The 26,286-nt window shown below is 43.1% G+C and overlaps 1 protein-coding gene across 1 annotated transcript in view; it reads right to left on the bottom strand.

The window, feature by feature from the left end:
- TAF4 (TATA-box binding protein associated factor 4) overlaps nucleotides 1-16,046 on the bottom strand; it is a 36,435-nt gene extending 20,389 nt beyond the window's left edge. Inside the window, exons 1-2 of the mRNA XM_071573036.1 lie at nucleotides 15,709-16,046; nucleotides 12,675-13,763 (exon numbers count right to left, since the gene is read on the bottom strand). Coding sequence (XP_071429137.1) covers nucleotides 12,675-13,763; nucleotides 15,709-16,024 — 1,405 coding nt within the window. The 5' untranslated portion in view covers nucleotides 16,025-16,046. The remainder of the gene's footprint in view (nucleotides 1-12,674; nucleotides 13,764-15,708) is intronic.
- Between the last annotated feature and the right edge of the window lie 10,240 nt (nucleotides 16,047-26,286).

Below are 26,286 nucleotides of genomic sequence, written 5' to 3'. Positions count from 1 at the left end.
TGCTCATCTGTGACATACAAACCTCAGACAGGGTCCCTTCAGATCCCAAGGGGCACCATCTCTCTGCCTGATGCAGACACTGAACAGAAGAACAGAAGGTTCAAACTCACAGATTTTGCTCATTACCCACCATGGAGCTCATGGTCTAATCCAGATAATTCAGAACTATTACTGAGAACTTAGACTTTTAATAGGTTGGTTTTTTTCAGTAGCTGAGACACAACAGAAGAATTAAGGTATGTATGATCTTGAAAGTACATGGAGAATATTCTTGTCCAGTCTCCTATGGAAATTCTCCTCTTAAAGTAAAAAGGTAACTAAACTTTATTTCCCAAGAAAAAACAGAACTATTAGGCAGCAAAGAATCAATACACACACGTGCTGGTGTTCAGAAAGAACGTCCAAGCCTGAAAGAGTAACTAGAGGATTGATGATTCTGGTGTAGGAAATCAAAGTCTTTACAAACACCTCTAGAAAAGAAGGTTATTGATCATACACTCCACTGACATCTGACAAATCTTCAAATCCTAACTAAATTTGCCAGGGAAGCTCACTAAGATGTTATCTGCACGTCAAAGCAGTTTGGGCCTTAAGCTCTCAGCACAAACTCATTCATGGCAAGATGCTGCAAACATTTGACATGGCAGAAAATTCTGACAGTAATCCTAAGTGGGCTGTGCCATATTAGCAGGAGGAAGCTTTATGAGAGTATCCTTTAGGAATTGTCAGAAGAGATTTCGTTTCAACAAAACAGAAAGCAAATGTATGTAAAGTTGTGCAAGTTGTTAAGTTACACACCACAAAAAACATCTAAAGCAAAGGGGATGATGCTCTGTAGGTGACTGGACCAGGTTATACAGGGACCATGAGATTGAAAAACCTTTATAAAAGTACAAAGTTTCTAAGAATTTTCCAGTAGAAAAAATCTGGAATACTGTAGAGAGCTGAAGAAAAATAGAGCCCCTTATACAAACTGCAGGAAGAGCTTTCAGCACAAGTGATACATGCCCCTTACTGCAAAAAAAGGAAAAGGTAACCTGGTACTGACATCAACACTGTCCAACAAATCCTCCCACAGTAACTGACCCACCTAGAAAAGTTCTCACTCTGCAAGAATAATTGGTCAAGAAAGGCAGAAAGAATGTATGGAGTCCACTAGTCCACGCAGCTCCATGAATCTCTGGGTAATTAAGGGAATCTTCCCTGACACCAGGGACCTTCTGGCAGATTGACAATTATTTACACACATCAAAGAGCAGCATCTGTAGCAAACCAGCAGATGTGTAGCAGCTCATGAAGGACAATCTACACATCAACTCATGAGAAATAGAGATTACAAATCAAGATGAGTAACACAGAACTGTAAATGGTAACACAGTCCTGGATTAGATGTTACTGAGGACACATTATTTTGCACCCCATGAGAGGTGTCCACGACTGCATTAGATGCTTTGGCTCAGCTGAGGTGCCCAGAATCTCAAGAAGCGCAGAAAAAGATTTTACTTGAACTTTGTAGCCAAAGCCTTTCACACCATCAGAGATTCAGGCTCTCAAGTTTCACCAACGTGGTTGTTTTGTGACTTCCATAAAGGCACCTCAGCTCCACAAGGACAAGCACAGTGCTCACAGAGAAGTCTCCACAGTGCAGGTATCAGCTCCTGCAAACCAGCCAGCTCAGAATGAACCCACGACTACATGTGACTTCAGCTGCTCCAGAAGTGCCTCCCCTGCACTGGCACAACCAGGTCAGGCTGCACAAACAGCGTTGGGAGCAGACACATTCCCTGCTCGGCTGCAGGTCATGAAACTGCCAGCAGAGCCAGAGCTGTCCAGCACACCAGAGCAACCTGAGAGTCTGTCCGTGGCTTGTTCCAGAGGGTTGGGCACCCCAAAGCCACGAGGCTGAGGCTCTGCACAGCTGCCCCGAGCACACAGTCACACTGTGCCCACGCCTCTGAAAGGGGCCTGGTACATGTTCAGCACCTGCTGTGCTCAAGGTGAGCTACAACTTGGCATGAAAAAACATGCCATGACTCTCAGGTGTTGCTTCAGAGCATCTCTAACAGCAAAACATTGCGAGTCTCTCCTCCCAACAGGCACTAATATTACACACAGTGAAGCCTGGCATGGCACAGAGTTTTGGACAAGAACCACAGAAGGACATCACTCCATTTACTTTTCAATTCCCGTCACTCTGGAATAAAGTAAAATTCTAGCCAGACTCAATACCTAAAAGTTTTGGTACAGCATTAATGTACTGCAGCATTTCACTCTTTGCCATCATCCCTTTCCCCACACACCCAACCTGCACACAGAGATCACAACGAATCACTAAACACTGATTTGTGATTATTGCCAACATGAGTGAAAGACACATTTGCAAATGTCCCCAAGAATCCTGATTGCACAGAAAGAGCATTTTGTACAGATCAGGTACACAAGTCTGCATGGTGAAAAATTGCTTTTTTTCTTCCTAAAGTGTCAACAAACAAAAAATTCAATTTTATTTTAAAAGCTTTTTCTTACTCTTACCATGCAAGGGTTCAGTTTCAAATTACAGAACTCAACTGTACTGGCTAAAAGGTGAAGAAGTGAATCATTTGTAAAGTATTGATTCACAAGTCTTTTAAGAATATAGTTAGAAGAACAACCTCATACTGGAGTGCCAAAAAGCCACGAGATCCCATAAGGAAAAAATCTCACCTGCTCAGTTGGAAAGGTGTGTAAGAATTGTCCTGGGAAATGCATCATCCTATATAGCAACAATTGACAAACACTTCGACAACAAAGCCATTTGAAACTATTTTGAGTTCTCTAGAAAGCAATATTCCTTGAAAGTGTGTTAACATTCCTTTCTAGTCAAGCATACAAAGCCAGAACACCAGAGTGCTCTGTTAAATTGCAACCCAATCATCACACAAATCTGTCTTTAGTCTGATGTATAAAGAGCTGAGAAAAACACTATCAAGAGCTAAACCAATTTCTTTAATTATTGATCTCCAAGTGATTCAGACTTAGCCCTGCCACTAATTTCAGTACATTTACATCAAACAACAACTCAGTTATACCAAAATCTGATTTGGTTTTGAGAAAGGAAGGCAAAAAATGAAGTGTCAGTAATTCTTTTTATCTGTTATTTTAAATAGGAGATTTTACAGTTCAAGTAGTCTTCATTTATGACAGACAGTTTGTCTATTCCAAGGCATCTCAAGGTTGGTGCTCAATGGGAATGGCCAATCTATTTGCATTTACCACAACCTGCACACAAATACTTAGTGAGGAGTAATGCCTTAAATGCTTTAAATTAATGTTTTCTTCCTTCAAAAAGCAACACCCTAAAACAACTCAGTGCATGAAAAGCCACATTAACTTGTCCCCACTGTAAGTGCCTTACTCCAGGTACACAACCTTTGTAATTTTAGCAGTGCTGATGCCACCTTTTCACCCAACACTGGCCAAGTGGCAGCTCCCCAGGGCAGCCTCGGTGCAAAGGTTCCCTCCACATCCTCCTCTGGGATTTCAGGCCTCTCTCACTGCCCATACAGAAGTTATTCTGCTTTCAGAATATGCCAAACACTGCGCTGAAAGCTCAACACAAACCATCAACAGGGACATGATATTACATGTCATTTGGCTGATAGCAACATTTATTAAATAGCTCTGCTTTTTCAGTTAGTCTGAACACAGAAACAGAATTATTTTCACACCTGTAAGCTCAAATCCAAAAAGCTTTTAAACAAAATCAGGTCTCGTTTTGATTTTTGCTAACCATCAAATGCACAGCAGTCCTGAGTAATCACTAAGTTTAATGACTGGGTATGACTAATACTTACAAATAATTAGTGCCTTCTCCTCCCCTCCCCCCTGGAGGACAGGGAAGGAAAGAAAACCAAATGATACACTGAAGAAAAGGAAGAATGAAAGCAAGTAAGAGGTTGGAGTTCAGGACATGAACACTTGTATCTTCTCTCAATCCACCCTTAATACTCCTGCAAACACAACTGCACGTATGTCTATTAAAAACCAACAACTACTCAGTCTGTCTATCAACTTCCACACAGTTTAGTCACTCTCGGCCTTCCTGCTCCAGTTCTTCTCCTGACATCCCCTGCTGATCCCTCAGCAAACACTCTCCTGGTCACCTCCATCAGCTCTTCTGCCACCAGGGCTGCAGTTCCTCAGTCACTCCTCAGAGCTGGCACTTCTGACTCACGTGAGCACAACCGGCCCCACTCGCCACACCGCGACTTACGCTGAGGGCACCTGATGTCACTGCACATTCTGAGAGAGGTTCTAAATCCAACCTTCCCTTACAGAAACATTTCATTAATAAACTCAAGGAAGGTGTGCAGACAACTTACTACAGCCTTGCTGTCCCCTCAGACCATTTCAGAGAGGCCCAAGGGTGGCACCACACCTCATTGTTTGGCTTTGTTTACACCCTGCTATCTGGAGCAAACATTTTCCAGCTACACTGGCTGTCAGCACAGTCCCTCCAGCACGTGCTTTATTCTGCACAAAAGCACCCTGGCAGCTTTTAACAGTTCAGCCACTCTCAGAAGCGTGTATTAATCAAGTTATAATCATAAGTTAGACCATTCTCACTAGAGGGGCTTATCTGATTCAATAGAAATCATGGAGCTGTCATGTCAGTCATGTAAAATATCACACACTGCTGCAAGTTTTATGGTACTCCTTGTCTGGTTACAACATGTTACCAAAAAACTTATTTTAGTAATGCATTTTAAGGAAAAAAGCACCAAAAGATATCCATCATTCATAATTTACAGTTCTAATTTATAGAGCTCTACAATGACATAAAGTTACTTAATTTCCATCAATAGTTTTCCAAGCTTGGTATCCCAGTCAGACCCTGCACTAAATTCCCCTACAAACACAAAGCACCATCCCTTGGTACAAGGATTTATTACCTATTTCTGCACTGTGCTGAGAACCAACCTTTGATATTCAAAGTGTAACTTTCTAATGATGGCAATGTAAGGACAGAAACTCATCTTATTTCCAGCCTTCGAACAGCTCCAGACAAAAGATCAGCCACATTTGTACAATGCCTTAAGAACAGCTCTACTGAGGTATTGAGCAGATCCTGCTGCAGAAACAGGGCCCAGGTGTATCAATTCCTTATAATTATCACCTCTTTCTTGATTATTGATAATCTATACCACTATAAAGTGAGGATAATCAAGGTTTTGTTCTCATCAAAAAATATTCCATAGTTTAAAAGAAAAACCTTAAAGGCATGAAATAAGAACAATTTCATTTTATATTAAATATTATGCTAAAGACACCTGAAGAAAATTACGCCAAGACTGGAGGCTTTGTGGTAAAAAGCTGGCTCTCAGTTCCTTGAGACATCACACCTCCAAAAAACAACCAGCATTTCTGGAAAGAAATCACCACAGAACAGAACTGAGGTAAAACTGTCAGAGTAAGCTGAGGTAAAACTGTCCTAAAACCACCAACAAGCTCCATTTGTGTGTCTGTGGCCTCAATGAAAAACAAAGCCTCACCTAATCTGAAATATGAGTTATCACACAGTCTTCACACCTGTTTAATTACAGCCTGGTCTGGGTGTAGTTTTTATGCTTCTCTCAACATCTGAGCTGGACATGGGATCATTTTGCCACACTAATTTAGTCTTAAAATCTCCAGTGTGAAAACAACTGTGTCCTTGTGGAAGAAGTTCATTGTAAGAGCTATTTTGTTTGAGGAAGGAGATGCAGGAGGGCTGACACAGCACAAACTGGATCCAGACAAGAAAGGGTTCACAACTTCCAAGAAATGTGTATCAGGATAAATACACAACTTCCAGGATTTAGGCAAGATCTTAATTAGTTTAAAACCAAATTGTTGTTGATGTATTAACATTAATTGTACCACAACTGTGGGCAACTTGTCAACAGGACAGAGACATCCCGGGGGTCTGTTCCCAGAAGCAAACAGGGAACCATCAGAAACAGCCACAGATCCAATTATTTGTGCACAGGAACATCCCTGGGACCAGGCAGAGAAAAAGCCCTTTGTAACAGACTCTCTCCAGAGTTTGCCTTTCCCTCACACAGAGATTTATGGCTCATAATAAACCTGATATAACTGTCTATTAACTATAACTAAATCTCCTTCCTATCACTCCCTTCACTTGTGAGAAACAGTATTTTTAAAATTATTTTCTTCATGCCACTACCTCTTCAAATCTTCTTTCTCAAGAGATAACCAACCTAATACAAACTTGCAAATAGAAAAAGCCTTTTTTTCACATGAAGGAATGGCATCAAATTCAAGGAGCAGAGTCAGACAGATAAATGGAGTTATAAACATTCATAAAGTTTCAACACAGAGAATAACCTTGACAAGAATAGTCATTTTCAGGTAAAAATGCTGATTTTATGTATTCCTGACAAAAACTGCCTATAGTTACAGAAAGTGTTTAATGTGTAAAATGACTTCCATGTCCAGCTCCTTCTGAGCAGGCTCAATTTTTGATCACAGTCTTTATGAGAACAGAAAACAACTTTTACACACATCAGTACCTTCTCTTTGCTTAAACCCAGGTAGTTTAAGTATCAGCATTTTCAACTGTGTTCTTGAACTACTTCATAAATTTTTTTAGAATTATATTTTCATACCGTTTCCCACGAGGGAATATAAACAACAGTAAAAGTTTTCATACACCAAAACATTTCACTTGAAGAGAGTTTGTGATACCAACTAACTTGTGTCTTATCAGTGCCCCAAATTGATGCATTTTCACCTCATTTTGCATCCTGTGTTAGTGAGGAATTCCAAGTCCTGGGCAGCATCCAAATTTGTGGTCCTCAAACCAAGATGCTGCATTTTATAAGCAACCTGCTGGATTTTCAGAGATGGAAAACACATAACTTCTTACAGAGCACAAAGTACCTCAAAACAAATAAATCAATTCCTTCTGATCATTGCCCAGCAACCTTTATTGTAAGATTAATGATACCCAAAAAAACCCAGAAGATCACAATTGTAAGCACAGATAGGCACATGAAACAAATTCATAGAATCACAGAATGGATTGGGTTGGGAAAGACCTTTGAGACCATCAAGTCCAACCCTTGGTCCAACTCCAGTCCCTTTACCAGATCATGGCACTCAGTGCCACGGCCAAGCTCAGTTTAAAAACCTCCAGGAATGGGGAATCCACCCCCTCTCTGGGCAGCCCATTCCAAAGCCTGAGCACTCTCTCTCTAACTCATAAGTGCTCCTCCAGACTGTTGTGAACAACAGTATTTTCAGTAACAGAAGTGAACAATATCCAGTCAAAGTTAGCAGCTTAACAGAATTACAATTATATTCCCATTAGATCCCACCACTTAACAAGACACTCATTGTATGTGCAAAATACTGAGACACTTTTTAACAGAGAAAAAAATGTTATTGCACATCTCTCTGAGCCTCAGGTTCTTTGGGGGACAAAGCCAAGCGTGAGGATTCCTCAGTCATGGAAGTTGCAACGCGAACAAACACAACTTTCAGTCTGGCAACATATGGCAGATCTGATGTAGCAGATTCCAAATAAAGCAGAATGTTCCTTTTGCTGATGCATGATTGGAACATAAAATCCACCCCTCACCCAGAAGAGTTCTGCAGAAAAGATGCAGAGTTATCTCTCAGAAAGGGAGATATCACTTTAGGCACCAAGTGCAGGACTCCCAAGCCCTAATCCTGGCAAAATATCGATTTCCACATGGCCTTGGGCAAGTCAGAACTTCTCTAAGTTGCTCTTTCCCTCAGCTCTAAAGCAGAGTTCATACTACTTTATTTACCAACCACACAGGCAAGTTGCAAGGATTAAAGTTTTGTAAAATGCTTGGAAAGTAAAACATACTGTAAGTACTTTAAGAAGCTCCCATTGTCATGGTGCATTACAGACATTATTTTTAACAAAATCAAGTCATGCCAACACAGTTAACAGGCATAATATTGGCAGCACATGCAACACACAGGGAAACTGTAATGAGGATATGTTTGAACTTGCTTACTAGTTAGTGAGAAATAGAAACAACCACATTCCACTACTTCATAGTATTTCTGTCATTCCTTTCTGTAATTCTTATATTATGGAAGTCTGACTATTCCCTCATTATCACATCCCAGTTACTTGGGCACTTGTGGGGTACTTGAAGTAGAAAGTAACTCACGGAATGAGGCTCTCAGCATGAATAAGGAACAAAAACTGACTTGTTTGATTGTCCTCCCCTGGCACCTTTTTCCATTGTAATACCCCATCCTTTGCCCAATCACCCACCACCCCAACTCCCAAATGGATCTACTGCTGCACAAGTTATTTTTCAGCTACTCCAGCTTTAAAATGCACAACTGCTCAAGTCCAAAGGACCTGAACCCATCCTTTAAATTACATGTTCAGGGAGTTTTCCCCTCCTAAAGCCCCTATCACCAAGGCCTAGGTCTGAATGCCTCTTGGATAGCAAACACAAGCCAAAAAATGATCAGTTTCTACGTAAGAAGCTCCTGTTTAACACCAAGTGAAGTTTTGAGCCCCTGAGGCCATGAAGAAAACCTGGAGGGTGTGTATTCCCGTGGTGCATCTTCCAGGACCTGCAAATGCACAGCCCCAAAGCTCCTCCAGGTACCCTTTGCTGCTGGAAAGCACCAACAGTGAGTTTTAACCACCTGCAACATTCAGAACTCTGGAATGTTCCACTGTTAAAGGGCCCCCAGCAGATTCTCAGCCTAGAAAGGGCCCATCCTGTTCCCAACACAGAAATGGCACACGAGATGCCCTTCAGGAAGAAAGTAAGGAAGAAGTTTTGTCTCATCAGCTACTGACAGATCCAACTGAGTTTTGGGAAAGTAATAAAGAAGTTTTATTTTCAGATACAAAGCAAAACAACTCTGTGACAGCAGTTCTACTACAGTGCACTACTGCTGGTGGGAATATTGGTCAGGATTGCAGAAGTGAAAAAAATACACAAACTATAAAGACAACCCATCCCACCTGCTCTCTTCAAACAGGACTGTCACAGAATTGTATTTGCTCAGGAAAAAAAAGATCTAGTCTTTAGGATCAAGCCACCAAATTTTCATTGGTATGAACAGTCAGTCAGCAGGTAAAAGGGGACAAGGGGAAGTGAAAGTTTCTAGATTTCAATTTCACCTAAGCTGGTAGAAGAAACTGCTCATACCCACCTGCATGGCACTGTTCTTACCATGCACCTACAGCACTCACCAATCTGCTCCTCTCTCTGAGCAGGCACCTTAAAAACCTTACTATGAGATGGTTGTACATAAAGCAGCAGAATAACAACATAAAGCACTTGCAAGAGAGAAAGCAAATCTCTGAACCCCAAGTTGACAGCACTGCTAAAGGAGGTATAACCTCACAGTGCTGGGTTTGTACCACAGCACTGCTGGGCAAGTGTTAAAAAATTTTAAGTGATTTTATAGTACACAAGTTTGCCATTTACCAAGAAGATCCTACCCTGCTTCAAGCAATGACCTCTAAACACTTTCCAAACTCTTAACAATGCAAAAGATAAATCTTAGGGCACAATCCCAGTCACACTTTTCTGCAGACTTTTCTAAGCATGAACACTGACTTACTGCTTCAACAAACTCAGTGATTTTCCTACTTCTTACCATATTATAGCACAAAACAAGCTTCACATACTGAAGTACTCAGAACAACAAACTCCATTCAATTTATTTTCAGTCACAGCCTCAGTAGATGCTGCATCCTTAAGGCAGTTTTGTATGAAGAGAAACTTCTGTTCCAGCCCCCTACAAAACCATCTCACAATAGTCCCATGTCTTTGCTAAGAAGGTATAAATAAGGTCATTTTGAGACCTTCATTACCCAAATCTGTCCCATTGGATCACAAAGTTCTCCAGGAGCCTGTTTTTGGAAAAGACAAAGTGCAACAGTCTCTCCCTCAAAGGTGTCAGTGGTGGAAAACCACAGACACTCTCAATAGTCCAGTTGCTTGGAGAATCAATACACCAAAATCCAGCAAGGTCACAACAACTCTGGCCCTCTGGCTCTTCCAAATCTCCAATTTGCCAGCTGAGGTTTGTTGCACAACACAAAGGTTTGATGCCATACAAAGCATTATTCTAAAAGTTGCACGTTTTAAACACCACTGAACATATTTCCCACATGCTCCTTTTAAGAACACATTTGAAGCCTTGAAAGGTTTCCAATTCTCAAGTCCCAGGTTAATAAAACTTACTGACATTTTATATTCTGCTTTCCATACATGTGACATTGTAACTGTATTTTGGAGAGCTACAAAGAGGGATTCTGGGTAAGGAAAAACTGTGAGCCATGTGCTGCTTATTGGTCAAACCTTTCATCAGAACCCTCATTTTAAGTGTTTGGTAATTCTTGGTGTAAAAAGCTGTGTGTGCAGTGGATGATTTCAAGCACTGTCTTAGAAACTTAGAAACACACTTCCAACTTTTAAAAACAAACTCGGGGATGCAAATGTGATGCAGACAGTAAATGCACAGCACACAAGCACAGCAGCTGCAGCTTCTTACTACCAAACTGCCTCCAAAAATCTGGCCTGTGAAGCTGCCATTTGAAATACAATTTCAAAGGTACAGCCACATATTCTCCTTTCACTATGAATGTACCTGCACTCTGCAAGGTCACAACATTTGCATGTGAGGCCAGACCTGCAGAGGTGCTTGGCCTGGCACCTGTGAGAGATTTGTAAGAGCTCAACAGCCACCAATCCTTAAGTGTTTTGAAAGAAATTATTTACACAAAACATTTTCTTAAGTTGGCTACTTTGGAAAGTATAACAAACAAGCTAAAGCAATTTAAAAGAAAAACAATCTCTTTCACTAAAAAAATCTTTTCAATATTAAGTCTGTCTTATCATGCAAGAACCCAATTTCCAATTTCTATGTATCCAACCTCATACACTTGCTTATTTTAAGTCATGCTTATTCTTTTGAAGTTATAAATATTTCTCAAAGTATAGAGCAGACAAAAAAAAGTGCTTAATAAAAACCAAGTGCTTAGAAATTATATTGTTGTACTTTGATCTATTGAGAACTCCAAAGGAGCACATTTATAGTCTAATTTTGCTTAAGGACTGGCAGTGCTGCTTCTAAGAGTAACACATTTCAGTACACTGGGGCAGTTGGGAAACATCAGCTACCTGAAAACAGGTCCCACTGGACTCCACTGGAGTACTTTTCCCCACAATCAGGTTTATAAGGCAGTATTAACAAAAATGTAGGTATACATGGCAACAGACTAAACCTGAACAACCCTTTGATACACTACAGCAAAAAATAAATAAATAAGAATTTTCCAGCCTATCAATTTATAAGCTTCAAATGAAGAACTGGGATTTCAAGATCTGAGTTTTACTGCTGTTTTTAAATTAACAACTTTGTCATTCAAATTACTCATATACAGAATAATCTTTTACACAAAAAAAAAGAGAAAAACTTATGCCAACTTGGATACACAGAATGTTTGACAGACTTCATCAAACTACATGGCATCACATACCACTGACAGTGTATTACACAAAAAGACAGTGTGTAGTAACACAACACAGTTCCTGATCTACTTCATGTGACAGGTGCTTTGCTCTGAGGTTGGTCAGGAGTTCCAAGAGATGTATTTTCACCAAGACCACTTGAAACAGATGATACACAACCACCACTGACTTCACTCAGTATCAGTAGCAAAATTTAATTAGTTGTTCTTTGTACACTGCCCTGAAAACACTGAAGAGCAAGAATACAGACAGCTATTGTATGTATTATTTGGAAGACAGGAAGCAATGTGGGGGTTCACACAAGTATTTGCAGCCAAAAATCAAGGCAGATAAAAGTAACAAGCCTGGCTCAAAATAACAGCAAATACATAACCTTAAATCTCCAAATTCAGGATATTTAAGGTGGGACAGAACAGTTCTCAGCAAGGATATGCTTCTCATCCTGCCTTTCACTCACCCTCTGAGTTCAGGACTAGATTCCTTGTCCAGAGATGCTCAGCACTAAGCATGAGACGAGCTACTACAAACGCTGCAGCCCCAGACACAACAGGGTGAGGTAAGGACATAGCAAGTCTGCCTTTTCTATCAGAATGCCAGTGACTAAAAAGATGATCATAAGCTTCAAATCTGTGAGTTTTAAAGTCAGACTTTGAGGGTATTTAAAGCAAAAGAAGGTAGTTTTCTGTTTTGTATCTGGTGCTCCTCTGTTCCAGAGAGCTCTGTGGTACTGGGGGCATGCAGGGACAGAGAGGGAACTGAGCAGCACGTGAAGGTTACAAACTACTGACAAAACTGCCTGAAAAGTCAAAATGTCTTTCTTGAAAATGAAATATCAACATGTCATTGCATAATATTCCATTGTCACCCTTTGGCAGCTTGCAGCTTCATCTGTGCTCACACTGGAACCAAAACACCAGGCAGAGTTGTTTTCAAATTATTACTGCTGAAAATATTTTTGGTCACCCAAAGACATGCACTGAGTAGTAGAATGCTACTCTGTCACTGCTCCACACCAGGTGATTGTCATTGTCACATGTAATGCCTTTCCCACAATTCACAATTAAACAGAAAGGAATCTTACTTAGATCCCTTCCTCCCTGCAACAAATACACTTCCAAAACAAAACCCCTCAATCCTCTTACTTACCTGGTGGTAATTGAAAATTCTGAATGTTAGTCGGATTCTGAGGTGGCTGAGGCAAACGAGGTGCTAAAACTGTAGGAGTCAAAGTTGCTCTGATTCCACTTGTAGTTGGTGTTGGAGTCCTTGGCAGACTTTGTGCCACTGTATTGGCAGTGCCTTTGGCCATTCCCGTGGGGGTGCCAGGAGCTGCAGGAGGTATCCCACCAGGATTGGGGGCAACATTGGAGAGCCCAGCTTGCATAGTTTGCCCAATAATCATGCTACCCCCTGTAGTACTGGGCTGGCCACCAGTAGCCAGCGTCTGCTGCTGGGATACTGCCTGGACTATAGTTTTAGGAGACTCAGATTTGATGACCTGTGTGGCGGGAGCTGCTGGCACAGTGGAACCCGACTGGCTGTTCACCATTGATGTCTGGAGGGAAACTCCAGATCCCACAGTGGCTGCTGCAACAGCAGGAAAACTCCCCACACTGATGGTTGAATTGATCACAGTATTGCTCCCGTTCTGAGTGGCTGCACCAGCTGCAGCTGCCGTGGGTCCTGCTGTGTGGATCGGGGGCCGCACGAGCGTCACGGTGGGCGCCCCTGTCCCCACGCTGGGTGGGGGCTGTGAGGAGATAACTGTGGGCGAGGAGGAAGATGCAGAGGACACAGCAGTGTTAAGGAAAGAAGCCTGGATGACAGTGCTGGAAGCTGACGGCAAAACAGCATTAACAGCGTTTCCTTTCCCCACAGATCCAGGTCCATTGTTAACGAGAGGGGCAACAGCAGGTGCAGGAGCGGGGTTGGCAGTCACAGGAGTCCCAGGGAAAGCAGCACTTCCTGTGTGGTGAGAGTTCATCACCACGTTACTCCCATTCAAAGTCTGCACTGTTGTGGTCCCAATCTTGCCATTCCTGGTGGACAAGGCAGTTGCCATGGTGCTGATAACCACCGATTTGCCCTGACTGAGGGTCCCTGGAGCAGCAGTGACCTCAGATCCTCCTGCTGCTGCAGTGGTGGTGCTGGTGCTCGTTGTGGTGGCTCCATCCAGAGCTGAAGTCTGGGACCTGGTGTTATGATTAATAACACCCCCCTGCACTCCTCCTGTTCCTGCAAAACAACAACAACAGTGAACAGAGAGAATGAGCAAGAACAGAAGTCCAGCAAAGACAGAATGTTCTCCCTCATCACCAGGTCTTCTCCATCTCCCAGGGTGCCTGTCCGGAGCCAGGAACACAGGACAAAATACAAACTGGATGTGGCTTTGAAGACATTATCTTGAAGCCTTCAATTTTCCACCAAAGACTGGCAGACTGAATATTAATTGTAACACTCCTGCTGTTGACACTACAGTAAGACAAAACAGGGAAAACAGATTTAATATGAACCAAGTGAGGGGAGGAAGAAAATCATCTTAGACCTCTTCCCCATTCTAGAGCCTGACATCATATTTAGCAAAAGGACTGCAATTGGAAGGAGGGGAAATTGACCATGGAAGACACATTATTAAGACATATTCACTATATCCAGCATATATGACCCTCTAATCCTGTCATCTCCTACAGAGTAAGTCAGTCAGATCACAAGGCTCAACAACAGCAAAATATGAAAAGTGAAAGGAAAGAAAAACACCAGCCTGGCAAGATAAGAAGTAGTGTAAGACCTGGAGTAGGTTGCTAGAAGACCCCTTCTCTTTATTACAAAATTTGTTCTTATGGACCTGAAGTTCCCACAGGCAGAGATAGCTAAAAAATTAAATAAATAAAAAGCAAAGCTGGCTTTCAAAAGGGACAAGATGATGTAGCTTCTTGTCCTGATTAATCCTCACGCCCCTTGATGAGGCCTGGTGTTATCACAAGTACAATCACACACAGTCCACGTCCTGGCCCTAAGGAGAGAGAAATGGGAAAAGAGTAATGACAGATCGACACTGAGATGCACATCATAAGGGTCAAGGAGATCCTCCTAGAAGAGCTTCATCAATCCTAACAGAGGGTCTGTAGTACCTTCCTACACTTCAGCAAGTCGAAAGCAGGAAAAAAAAAGGAAGGGGGAGGGGAGGAATTGCAGAGAGATTCTGGGGAGACATTTCTCCCAATCCCCCTGGAAATCAGCTTCCCTCCCTTCCCACGTAGTGAGCCCTCAGTCCCAGCTTTCACAGTGCCCCCCTATAACCTCAGAACGCCAAGTGGGGAATATTCCCAGGCAGCTCCGGGGGTGGGCGGGTGGGAGAAGACGCTGTGCAAGGTGGGGTGTTGTGGCCTGAATTCCCCCCCTTGCCGGGACCCGGCGTTGTGACAACCCCCCCTTGAGGGCACAGAAGGAACGGGAGGTGTTGGATATCCCCTCCAAGCCCCTGGAACAAGGGGAGGGGGTGCGGGAGGGGATATCAAGGCAGGCAGATATTGGGGGGGAAGCATTTTGAGGGACTTCCTCCCCTTGAAATCCCCCCTCGCTTCCTCCTGTACAGGAAATAGGTGTCATGATTAATAACACCCCCTTCCACTTCAGCAACAGCGAAGGGGGAGGGGAAGGAGCATTTACACAGACAGCTAAGGCGGCATTATCAAGAGGGAATCCCCCCCATAACCTCCACCTCTGGAAAGGGACGGACAGCAGGCACAGGCGGCATGGGAGGCACAGCCATGACCGAGGGGGTGGGATGTGCCTCCCCTCAGCCCCTGAAATTAACAGAGCCCTTTCGCACTCCAGCAACAAGGGCAGGAAAAGCAGAGGGGACCGGCGGAGTCACGGCCGGGCAGTGCCGGCTGCTCCTGCCCCCACACATGATCCAACACCCTCGAGTAAGCACAGGCGAGGAGGGAAAATAAAGGGGAGGGAGCAGAGGCGCGGATACACACCGAGGGGGCATGATGAGGGGAGGCTCTCCCCCGTATGATCGATACCACCCTTTGCACTCCCGCTCCTGCCACAACGAGAAGGAGGAGAGAGGGAAAAGGGGGGAAAGCAGTGAGGGAAGGAGGCAGCGGGAGCCGGGGATGGGGGGAGGGGAGGGCCCCTCTCCCTCGGAGCCCCCCACCCCTGCCCACGTTACCTGCTTTTGTGATCTCTGGGGCACTCAGTCCCATCTTGCTGCCGCTGCCGCTCTCTGTTTGGGCATTAGCATTGCCTCCTACTACTACTCCTCCAGGGCTGGGGCTTGGGCTGCTGCTGCTACTGCTGCTGCTCACAACATGGTTCCCCAGCAGCCCCCCAGCGGCCCTCAGGGGCTCCTGCGCCTTGTGGTGCTGGTGGTGGTGGCCGGAGGCCGCCAGCTGGGACTCCAGGGAGCCCACCAGGTCGCTCACCACCTTCTCATCCACCTCCGTGTTCAGGAAAACCTCATCCAGCAGATCCGAGCCCGCCGCCATCTTTTTTTCGGAGGGTTCCTGTGAGCGGCTCCCTCCTCCCCCCCCTCCCCTCTCACTCCTCCCTCCTCCCCCCGCCCCCCCGCCCCCCCCGCGCCGGGCCCCCACTGCGCACGCGCGCGCGCCCGGCCCTCACATCGCCGGGCCGGGCAGGGATCCCGCCCGCCGCTGATTGGCTGGCGCGCGCGCTATAAGAGGCCGCGCAAATGGCTGCGAGAGCTTAGTCGGGCGCCGAGCGGCGGCGGCGGCGGCTCCGGGCGGGGCGGGCACGGCCGGGCCGGGCAGGGCAGGGCCGCACTGTGGGGGCTGCGGCGGCACCGGCCGCGGGTGGGCGCGGGGGGCCCCGCGCGGGGCAGGGCGGGGGGCGGCGGCGGTTGCTGCTGCGGACCCGGCGGTGGCGGCTCTTTGTCTGCCTCGGCCCCAAAATGGCTGCATGTTTTTCCCCGCTGCGTCCGGGTCTCGCCGAGTCTGAAGGGCGCCCCGCACCTGTGCCAGCTGCGTGTAACTGATCCACCGGCGGCCCGGGCGGGGCACACGCCCAGCGCCGGGCGGGGGCAGCGGGCGAGGAGGAGCCCCTGTGTGAGCCTCCCTCCCTCCTCCATCCCTCCCTCCCTCCCTCCGCCCGCGGCGCGACCCGACCCGGGGGCCGCAGCCCCTCGGCGGGGGCGGGCGCGGTCTGACTCAGCACGGGAGGAAAGGGAGAGCAGCGGGGAAGGAGAGGAGGGAGACGACGATTTTGAACGGTCCAGTGGCAGCAGCGGGGCCATCCCCGCCCGTGTGAGAGCCGCGTTTACACCCCCGGAGCCGCTTAACCCTTGGGGGGGAGCGGCGCTGGCAGCGCCGGCAGGTGCGGCTCGGGAGGCGCCCGCACTTCGACCTTGTTGTGCAACCATTGTAAAGGAAGTAAATAACGTAAAAAAAAATCAAATCACACAATCACACACACACAGAATTTCAATAAACGCGCTGTTCTGACCAGCCGCGGTTTCCCCGGGAAAACTGGATTGCTGCTGCTGGAGCAATATTAGCAGATGCTGTGATTTATCTTTCTGGGAATAACATTGTGTAATCGTCAAGGTTGGAAAAGAGCTTTAAGATCAAGTCCAGCCATAAACGCAGCACTGCCATTGTAAGCCCTGAGCTGCCAAACCACATCACCCAGCGCCAGGTGCAGGTGCCCCTTGAACACCTCTGGGGATGGTGACTCCACCACCTCCCTGGGCAAACTATTCCAGTGCTTGATTTATTAACTTTCAGTTAAGTTTTAAGGGGTAGCAAGCTTAAAATAGCACCGGTTATATCAGTATTTTAAAATAAGCTTTGCTCTTATGTTTGGGGAATGGGTGGCATTAGAGGCTGGAACTCTTGTTGTGGTGGGATGGGCTCAGCTGGTCAGTGATGCCCAGAACTGACTGGTCTGAAAGGGCTGCCTGGAGGCTGCTGGAGACCTGGGAGAACAAGAGCTATGAGCTATCTGTGAGAAGTGGATCACTTTAAATACATCAGGGACAGACTATTCTCTACTCAGCGTGGCACAAATGTGGGTGTCAGCGCTTCACCCATCCCATATTTGTGGTGATCACTTCACTTGTACTGCTGTAACATGAATTAAGTTGATCTGCTTGGCCCCTGTCTGTGAGCCATGGGAACAGTCCTGAAGTGCCATCCATGTCTTACCCCACCTCCAAATTTGCAAATATACCTCCGAGTTGTTTGCCAAAAGTTTGCACGGAAAACATAAAAACTGATGAGTACTTGTTCTTAGCATACAGGCCTTAAGAATAGTGTAAGTACCTTTAAATTGAAAATCTTAGAAATTCAGTTCATAGTAAGGGATATTATTCTTCTAGTTTCTATGTTGTCCTCTAACCTGCAGTAGACTTTGTTGATGATTAAAAACTATTATGCTGAGCCTTTCCCAAGGCTCTGCTCACTTTACCAGGTGGCATCAGTAGGAGGGACTGCCTAAGTCCTTTGAGAAGTTTTATATTAATCTCTTATTCTTGTACTCAGATGTTTTCTCAGTCATCACCCGAAACTCGGGGGAGAGAAAGAAAATGCCCCTTCCATCACTATGACTTTTAGCTTCCATTTTGCCAATTCTTGACAAATGACAGTGCTGCAAAGTAGCTGTGATTTTGCAGACATCACTGCAGGTCACATTGCCCATTTCTTACAAGACAGAAATGCTGCTTCGAGCAGGGCAGTCCCAACCTCTGCTGCTGCCACAGCCGAGCACGTTGCTAGTTTTAGCCATGGTGAAATTCTATAAGCAACATACCAAAGAACTCTCTGGAATAGAAGCCTGGTCACATTCCCAAACCAGCAGAAGAGTTAATCTACGTCAGCTGCTCAAATGATTTATTAAGGATGAAAAAGCTTGACTTAAGCTAAACCAGCCCAAACGTGTAGTGTGGCTGAGAGTCTCTGATGGCATCTAAGGAAGGGACAGCCCTGGCTGGGTCACAGTGCCCAAGGGAAGAGGGAGGAAGAGGAGGAGATGGAGGATGTTCTCAAGTGGCAGCAGCAGCCAGCATGAAGGGGCAGAGCAGCCTTCATTCTTCCTCTGTTCCCATTCTAGGACAGCTTGAATGTAGTTTACAGATGCCTACAAAACTAGAAATAAAAACCTCGAAATCTTCACGTCCTCATTCTAACACTCTCTTTAGTGTACCATATGGCACATCTACCATATTAGGTAAACAACTTTACAAAATTACAAGAGCAACTGAGATTCATTACAACTTGTGCATTATAAGTGTGTAGGATTCATTACAGAATAATTTATCTTCTCATACTTCCTGTCTCTTGTTTGACATTGGAAGTAAGTTTCTAGACTGAATTCTTCAGGACAGGAACTCCATCCCCCTGTCTGTACTGCTCATGTTTTAAATTACATAAAAGAGCAACTTGCATAAGAATTCTCACAATGGATTACAGGTAATTATCAATGTTGGTGTAGAAATAGACTCAATATACAGTGAATGCTGTGGATTTCACTCATCAGCAATTCCACCAAAAGATCTTGAATATTACAGGCCCATTTGGATTCTCCATGTGTCAAAGAGGAGAACATACCAGGAGCTATACAGGAAACATGGAGAACTGTCAGTTCTTTTAACCTGTTCCCTGTAGGATATTATAATTTAAAATACTCATTTTCCCCCCTAGAACTAGACTATGTAGATCTTGGCTCAGAGACTGTGTCTCAGGTTATGGTAATGACTTTTTCTGCTTGTTTTCTGAAAATGTATTTGGCTCAGAACTCATTACAGGAATATCTGACAGAGGTATGGATTGGGGTGATAAGGGACAGAGCAGAAAAGCCTACAGATGGTTTTAGTCTTAATTGACCTGTCAGAAGACTAAAGGCCCATCAATAAACCAGTGAAAAAATGACAGTGATAATTTTGACTGATAATTTTTTGCTCACCTTTCCTGCCCTTGTCTCTGCTCCTCACCCACCCACCAATCATTTAAAATTGTGAAAGCTGAGATTTAACCAGTAATACTTTGGATCCACAAGTTCAGTCAAACAAGATGACAAACTTCACACAAATTTTGAGCTTATTAGAAAGCTTCACTGTTCTAGCAGCCAGTATTCCTCCCTACCTTTCTGCCTTGTACCCCCTTTCCCTTTCTTTTCTTTTTTTTTTTTTTTGAGGAGTATGAGAGCTCAGTGGACACATTTAACAATTGACCAGTTATGGCCATCACTGTTATCCTCCTTTACACACTTCCCTCCACTCACTCACTCACCTTCAAAAATACATAAATAAAGATAAATGAAAGAACTGAAGATGAATCTTCACTTTGTTTGCTCTTGGTCAGTGCCAATAACAGGTACAGTCAGTGCCTCAGTTTTGAAGCAGCAGTTGTTGTAGTTGAAAACATTTGTCCTATGGAATTTGATATCACAGTGCCTGGGGACTGCAAGGCACAGGAGCAGAGCTGGACACATTCTTTGCCCCTGTGGCCCTATTTAAATCACTCAGTGGCCCCATGGCACCCTCTTTAAAGATGGAAGAGTTATTTAAAAAGCAAACTGTGTATGCCTGAATATACACTTTTTAGCTCATTAATAGCATCAAAGGAAACTTCCAGGCCAAAAAGTTGGTAAAACTTCCAGCATCTTTTCAATATTTGGGACAAAATCCAGATTCTTGTCAATTTGAACTGGAAGAATAACCACGTGTGCAAGCAGTTCTGAAAGTCATCTTCAGATGACAAAAATGGCTAAATCATTTTCCCTACTCCATCTCTAGTTCATAGCCTGTCAAATGCTCTTATCGAGCCTTATGAGCTGATAGGATTCCTCAGAACAACCTGCCTAATCTTAGTGACATTAACAACAAAACAGACCTGAAAGACACTGAGCTGGAAAGCCAATGTTGACAGAAGAGGTATGGAAACATCACAGTTTAAAGAAAAAAATGAAAGCAATCTAGTAAAGAAGGTTTGTTATGGTTGTAATGAAATGAGATTTTATCTAAACGTTTTGTGGATCTGGAAAGGAAAAAGTATGTCAGATTTTGCCGAGTTTTTGTATTGTTTTGGGTTTTTTAATGACTTCTCTGTAATAACTGATTAAAATAAATCATGCTGTAGCTTCCTTATTGAGCTGTCTCAGATTTAATGAAAACACAGCTAGAAAGGCTATTAGAGAAGTTTATTTTTTTTCTGAGTTCTCCCGCAGTCTAAATAGTTAGGGATGTGATTCCAGACTGTAGGTTACTTTCTTACACTACCTAAAATATATTCCCCTATTCCTTTAAAAAACTTTTGCCTATTTTGGAAACTGCAAACAAACCTAATAGCTCAGTTAAATATGGGTTGTGTTCCCACAGTTGCCTGAAGAAACTAGTACATGTTTTGAAGCAAATCAGACAAAAGATTTTATCTCTCAAAATACAAGATGGGCAAAACTTCCAACCCATAGGAAATGACACACCCAGATGAATGGCCAAGGGATTTATGTTAAGTTGTTCCTTACTCTCAATTTTGTCTGTATGGGGTACCTTGCAATACTCTTCCATCACCACAGAAATATAACAAAATTGCTGTCACCAATACTTAATTTTCTAGTTAGGACAGTAATTCCCTCCATCTGTGTGCAAGAACCATTTATTAATGACCAGACTAAATGGCAGGCAACAATTATAACTGCTTGATTAGGAAAGATGATTAGCTGGGGAAGCAACAAACAATTTGTATGTTCTTGTGTAAGACAGTCAATTTGGTTTTATGAAACTATAAAACTTGTTTCTCTCAATTATTTTCAGCAGAGCAAAACAGGGAGGGAGTTTTGCTGCTCTGTGAAGTTTAGTGGGCCAGTGAGTTTACTCACTCACCTCTATTCCTTGTGATGAAGCCATGCAAGCAGAATTGTAGGACTTGGCAGGCTGAAGCCATCCCTGCTCAGGCTCATCCCAGCAAGAATCCATCAAAGGTAACATCCCTGTGACTTCCAGAGCTGTGTGACACTGGATACTGGGACACACCAACATTGGGGTGATCATACAATGCTGCCTCTTACCCCCGGACTGTAACCAGCGTTTCCACTGACTCAAAGAGCAAATAAAATTCTCTACAGTGCCAAGTTGTCCCCTTCCTCAAGCTCTCCTGTCATGGGAAGAGCTCATGGAAAATAGGACCATGACATCTTCTCTTACAGTTTGACTGCTTTCTAGTGTTCTGAAATTCAATCTTTTAATTCAGAAGGATCATCTCCCTGCAGGAACCACACCATCCTCTTTTATATCTGGATGGAACAGTGAGGCACCTGCAACCTACAGGGTCTGAATCACTGATTCCTGCCCCATACAGACCAGAGTGGGTTATTATCCTACTCCAGCTCAGGCAGTTGAAAACTTGTGCATTCTTAGTTCATTCTCTCACGGATGAAAATATCAAATTTCTTTCAGTTTAGAATAAATTCATATTTTTGTAACTCGCCCTCAACTCTACTTGGGGTTATTTCTTCTTCAACAACAACAATTAAGATTCTTCAGAGCATTTCATGCTCCAAATTAAACTTTTTGCCTTCAAAATGTCCTACTATCAACTGTATGTTGCAGACAGGCTTTAGAAGTTTGGCACAGGTGTGTCATGGGCAGAGGAAATGCTGAGGATGCTGCTGAGTAAACTTCAGTCCAAGATGAAGCTGTGGGGCTATCTGGAAAAAAATTAAACATATCAATAGGAATTAAGGGAGAAAAATTGAAATGCCAAATCTCAGATGTTTTGGTTCCTGTACAGAACAAAAATGTGGTTTAAAAGTACACTATTAAACCCCTTGTCATATGTCAAGTAATAGAGAAATGAGGTATAAAGTACAGATAATGCAAAGGGTTTGGAACAGCAAATGTCAGAATTTTCATGTTTATGTGAAAAGTGTGTACACAAATACTACAACAGTAAGGAGAAGTACGAGTTAGAACTCACCAGCCAGAGAGACACTGCTGTCTTCTGTGGAGATTGATTTACAGTTTAGCTTCTGAAATGTGAAAGAAATTAAATGCCAGTTTATTGTCATACAAAAATAAATTGCTTTCTGAAACTGCACTAAATTCCTATTGCTATGAATTCTTTACCATTCTTGGTATCTTTAGCCTAAACCTGAATTAAAACCTATAAACTTTAAACTCCAAAGCCGATTTAGTCTGATTTTAAAAAGGAAAACAGCAAAGATAAATGAAGAACACCCCAGCAGATAAAACAATGACTAATAATTCACGTCCTCCAAGACATTTCTGAAACATGCCTTTTAAAACAAGTCCAGGAACAATTCAAGCCATGAAAACTGCAGCAGATGTTACCCAGGGAAAGAACAGCTCCCTGCCAAGGGTGGGTAAAATGATATGTTACCTCATGGAACAGAGAGAAGCCGAATCTACAAGTTATTTTCAAAACAGGTAAGAAGAGGGACATTCATTTCTTTGGCTGAAGAAGAGTCCACTGTAAAGAATTAATGCAAATGAAGTCTCTGAAGTAAAACATCTAATAACGAAGCAGCTCTTTCCTGTGTGTTCTCAGCCCAGTGATGTGTGTTGTCCTATGATTTGATCTGCACCAGCAGGGATTGTGCAGCAGGGTCTTGGTTCAATCCCATTCAAGTCTCAGTGCCAAAGAAATAGTGCTCAGAACTGATGGCTGGAATGTGCTCAGTAATTTGTAGGGAGAGAAAGAGGTACAGGGAGAGAAGGAGGAGCTCTTAAGGCAACACTGCTGTGGAGCTTTCTGGAATTTTAGCCTGACCCAGCCAGTGAAGCATCAAGAGAATCCCAATGACTTATAACCTTGACAGGTTCTTGCAAACAAACACAACTTCCATAAGTAAATTTAAGAGGTACAAACAGAATATACCAGGCAGGTCAGACCAGCACTGTTGGCTTATCCCATACATTTAGGGAATCTATTGAACCTAACTAAGAGTTTAGAAGTCAGATGAGTAATTTGAGTCTTCCATATGGAAGTACTACACAAACAGAAAAAAATCTCCAGCATGTTTTTGTAATTTTACCATTGGATTTCCACAAGTACAAAAAGAAATTATCATTTTGTATTAGAGCAAGTAATTATCTTTTCCCTTAGAAAATGGTTGATTTATCAGGGAAAGGAGTAACTGACTACAGTGTGAAAAGTGGGACTGAATGCACACATGGAACAAGAGAATAAAAATGTATCATTTTAATGTGAGAGTATTTATAATAAAGCTGGCTAAACAGTGTAGATTTAGAGCCTCTTTACTCTAGTAAATAATATAAATTGCTGCTTTTTTAATCTCTATAGGTAAGGACTTATTTCAGATGCTGACATATGCTATAAGCACAGTGTGTCTGTACAAAACAGTAAGTTTGTCTCCAGCCAAACTCACACAAACATTTCCCCCTTTTATGTTTGTATTTCTTACAGTTGGAGTGTTCAAATAAACAGCAGTGCCCACACTTGCTTTCGCACTCACAAACTTTGAGGGTCTGGAAGAGAAGTTGAATCTCTTTACCATCTCTTCCTTATTGGTAAAATATATTTTGTCCTGGCTGTGCCCTGCCCTTGGACTGCTGAGAAGTGCAGTGGAATAATGCAGATTTATGCCAGTGCCACTGAGTACACAGTCGAGGTACTAATTAAGACAGCCAAACCCACACAAGCCTAAAACTAAGACATTTTATAAAATATTTCATTTAAAATCGGGATTCAAACTGACTTTAAATTTGATATATGGGGGTGGAATGAAAGATGTCAAAATGGAAGTGCTTGAGGCACAGTCTCAAAACTGAGAAAAAGAGAAAGAGAGAAAGAGGAGAGAGGACAGAACAGCATGACAGGTATTACAGTCTCTGTATTTATTTCTGAAATTAAAAAAACCCTCAACAGTTATTGTTTTGATGGATTTTTTTCAGAAGAGAGACCCTTTTTCCTGAGATGTAAGAAAAATTATTGTAATGAAACTCTATTTCCTACATAGATCATTGTATCTCTTTTTTTAGGCTGTGGGAAATACAGAAACTAATCATATTAACCCCACATTGTCTAAATAAAGGTTACCCAGTTTTCAATTTTTTCTATTTATTCATATTTCCATTTGTTTTCTTCTCCTTATTCCATTCACCTTCCCTCTCTCTTCCCTTTATGTTAGTTTCCCTCAATTGACTTTACATGCTTTTTTCTTTATTCTACTTCCTCTGCTTTTCTTTATTTAGAAAAAAAAACCTTACAATGATGGATCTCTTTTTTTAATTTCTCATCTTTCCTGAATTTTTTGCCGTTTCTCCATCTTGTTCTAGTCCCTCCTTCATTCCTGGGCTCTTTTCTACTCCCTGTTTCCCACACCACTACAGAATTGTGTTCTGTCCTTGGTGACCTTTCCTTCCTTCCCACCATCGTGCACCCCACAAATTTCCATCGGTGCTGCAAGTCTCTTTTAACTGCTGTGAAATGTCATTAGATATGTGGATGGTGGTTCTCCAAAACGCCACTGGAAAAAAAATAAAGCTGCCCCAGGAGCCTCCTTAGTTCTGGCAACACAGGTTTTCCTGTGAATGAATTAACCCCGTGGTTACATTTACTGCACCTGCCTCCAGTCTCCCAAGACCACAGTTACCTGCAGTCCAGATTGCTGTTCTGTGGGTCCTGTGTCTGCTGAGATCACAAGGGGCCTCTCTGCCAGGTTTCTTCCTGGTGCCATGATAAACTGCTGTTGGCTTCTTCATGTGAAGCCAAATATCTCCTCTTCATATGAAGGATGCCCAGGATGCCACACTTGTCATGGATTTAAACAGTGAAAGATGCTCTTTCCTCCCCCCTTTCAACACTTAGTGGGTGAAGAACTGTGGGGTTTTGCAGAATAAATAACACTAACAGGGCATTTAAAATCTCAAGTGTCTATTTCTTCTTGCTGATCACTTGTTATTTCTGACTGTTGTCAAACAAAGGATATTGAGGAAATTCATTACAATACCTTCCAGAATCAGGTTGATTTATGGCCATGATTATCATAACTAAAGTTCTGTATGTCTGCATACCTCTCCTTACCAATGTGTAGGTCATGCCACTTTGGTGTAGTTTTCTTTTTCCTCACTGTTTTAATTAGCTCTCCTGCAGGATCCACACCACTGTATTGGTACATGTGATTGTCCCTTTCACCTTTCTGGTATTTAAGGGGAAAAAAACCCATGAAAGGATAAAACAATCGTAAGAAGTTTTGTTGAATAAATAGCAAAATACTGGGACTAGTGGTACTTATGAACCAGCAACACTTTGATTTGCATAAAGAAAAACATTAATTGAACTGCAAAACCCAAGGCTCCATTTACTATTTCTAAACAATATTTTAAGAGTGGAAATAAGGAACATCAGGTTAAACACACTGTGGAGATGGAGGTTATAAACCAAAAGAGGGAGTAGTGCTTCTCTACCTTCGGTTCTATTGCCTATACTGGCATTATTTTACTAATTATAAATAATTATTCTGGCTGTCCCAAGCATTTTGTTATTTCCTGCCTGATTTTTTCCCTGTTTGAACTTTTCCACGTTCTTAGACTACACACTCCTCATATAGGGGAACTAGAAGAGTTTTTTTCATCAAGGAAGTTTCTAAGCAGTAATTTGCCCACTAAAGGGCACTGTTTACTGCAGTAAAAAAGGAATCCCTTCTTTTCCTGTGTAGGTTATACTTAAGGCTGAGCTAAAAATCTGAAATGATTGACTTTAAAGGCTGGCTTTCTTACTCGAAAAGTTCTGCTTGCTCAATTAATAGGTACAGA

Source organism: Pithys albifrons, chromosome 18 (assembly GCF_047495875.1).
Source record: "Pithys albifrons albifrons isolate INPA30051 chromosome 18, PitAlb_v1, whole genome shotgun sequence".
In the NCBI taxonomy this organism is placed as follows: Eukaryota; Metazoa; Chordata; class Aves; order Passeriformes; family Thamnophilidae; genus Pithys; species Pithys albifrons.
The sequence above is the reverse complement of the archived record's forward strand: the minus strand, read 5'-3'. Positions and strand labels throughout refer to the sequence as shown.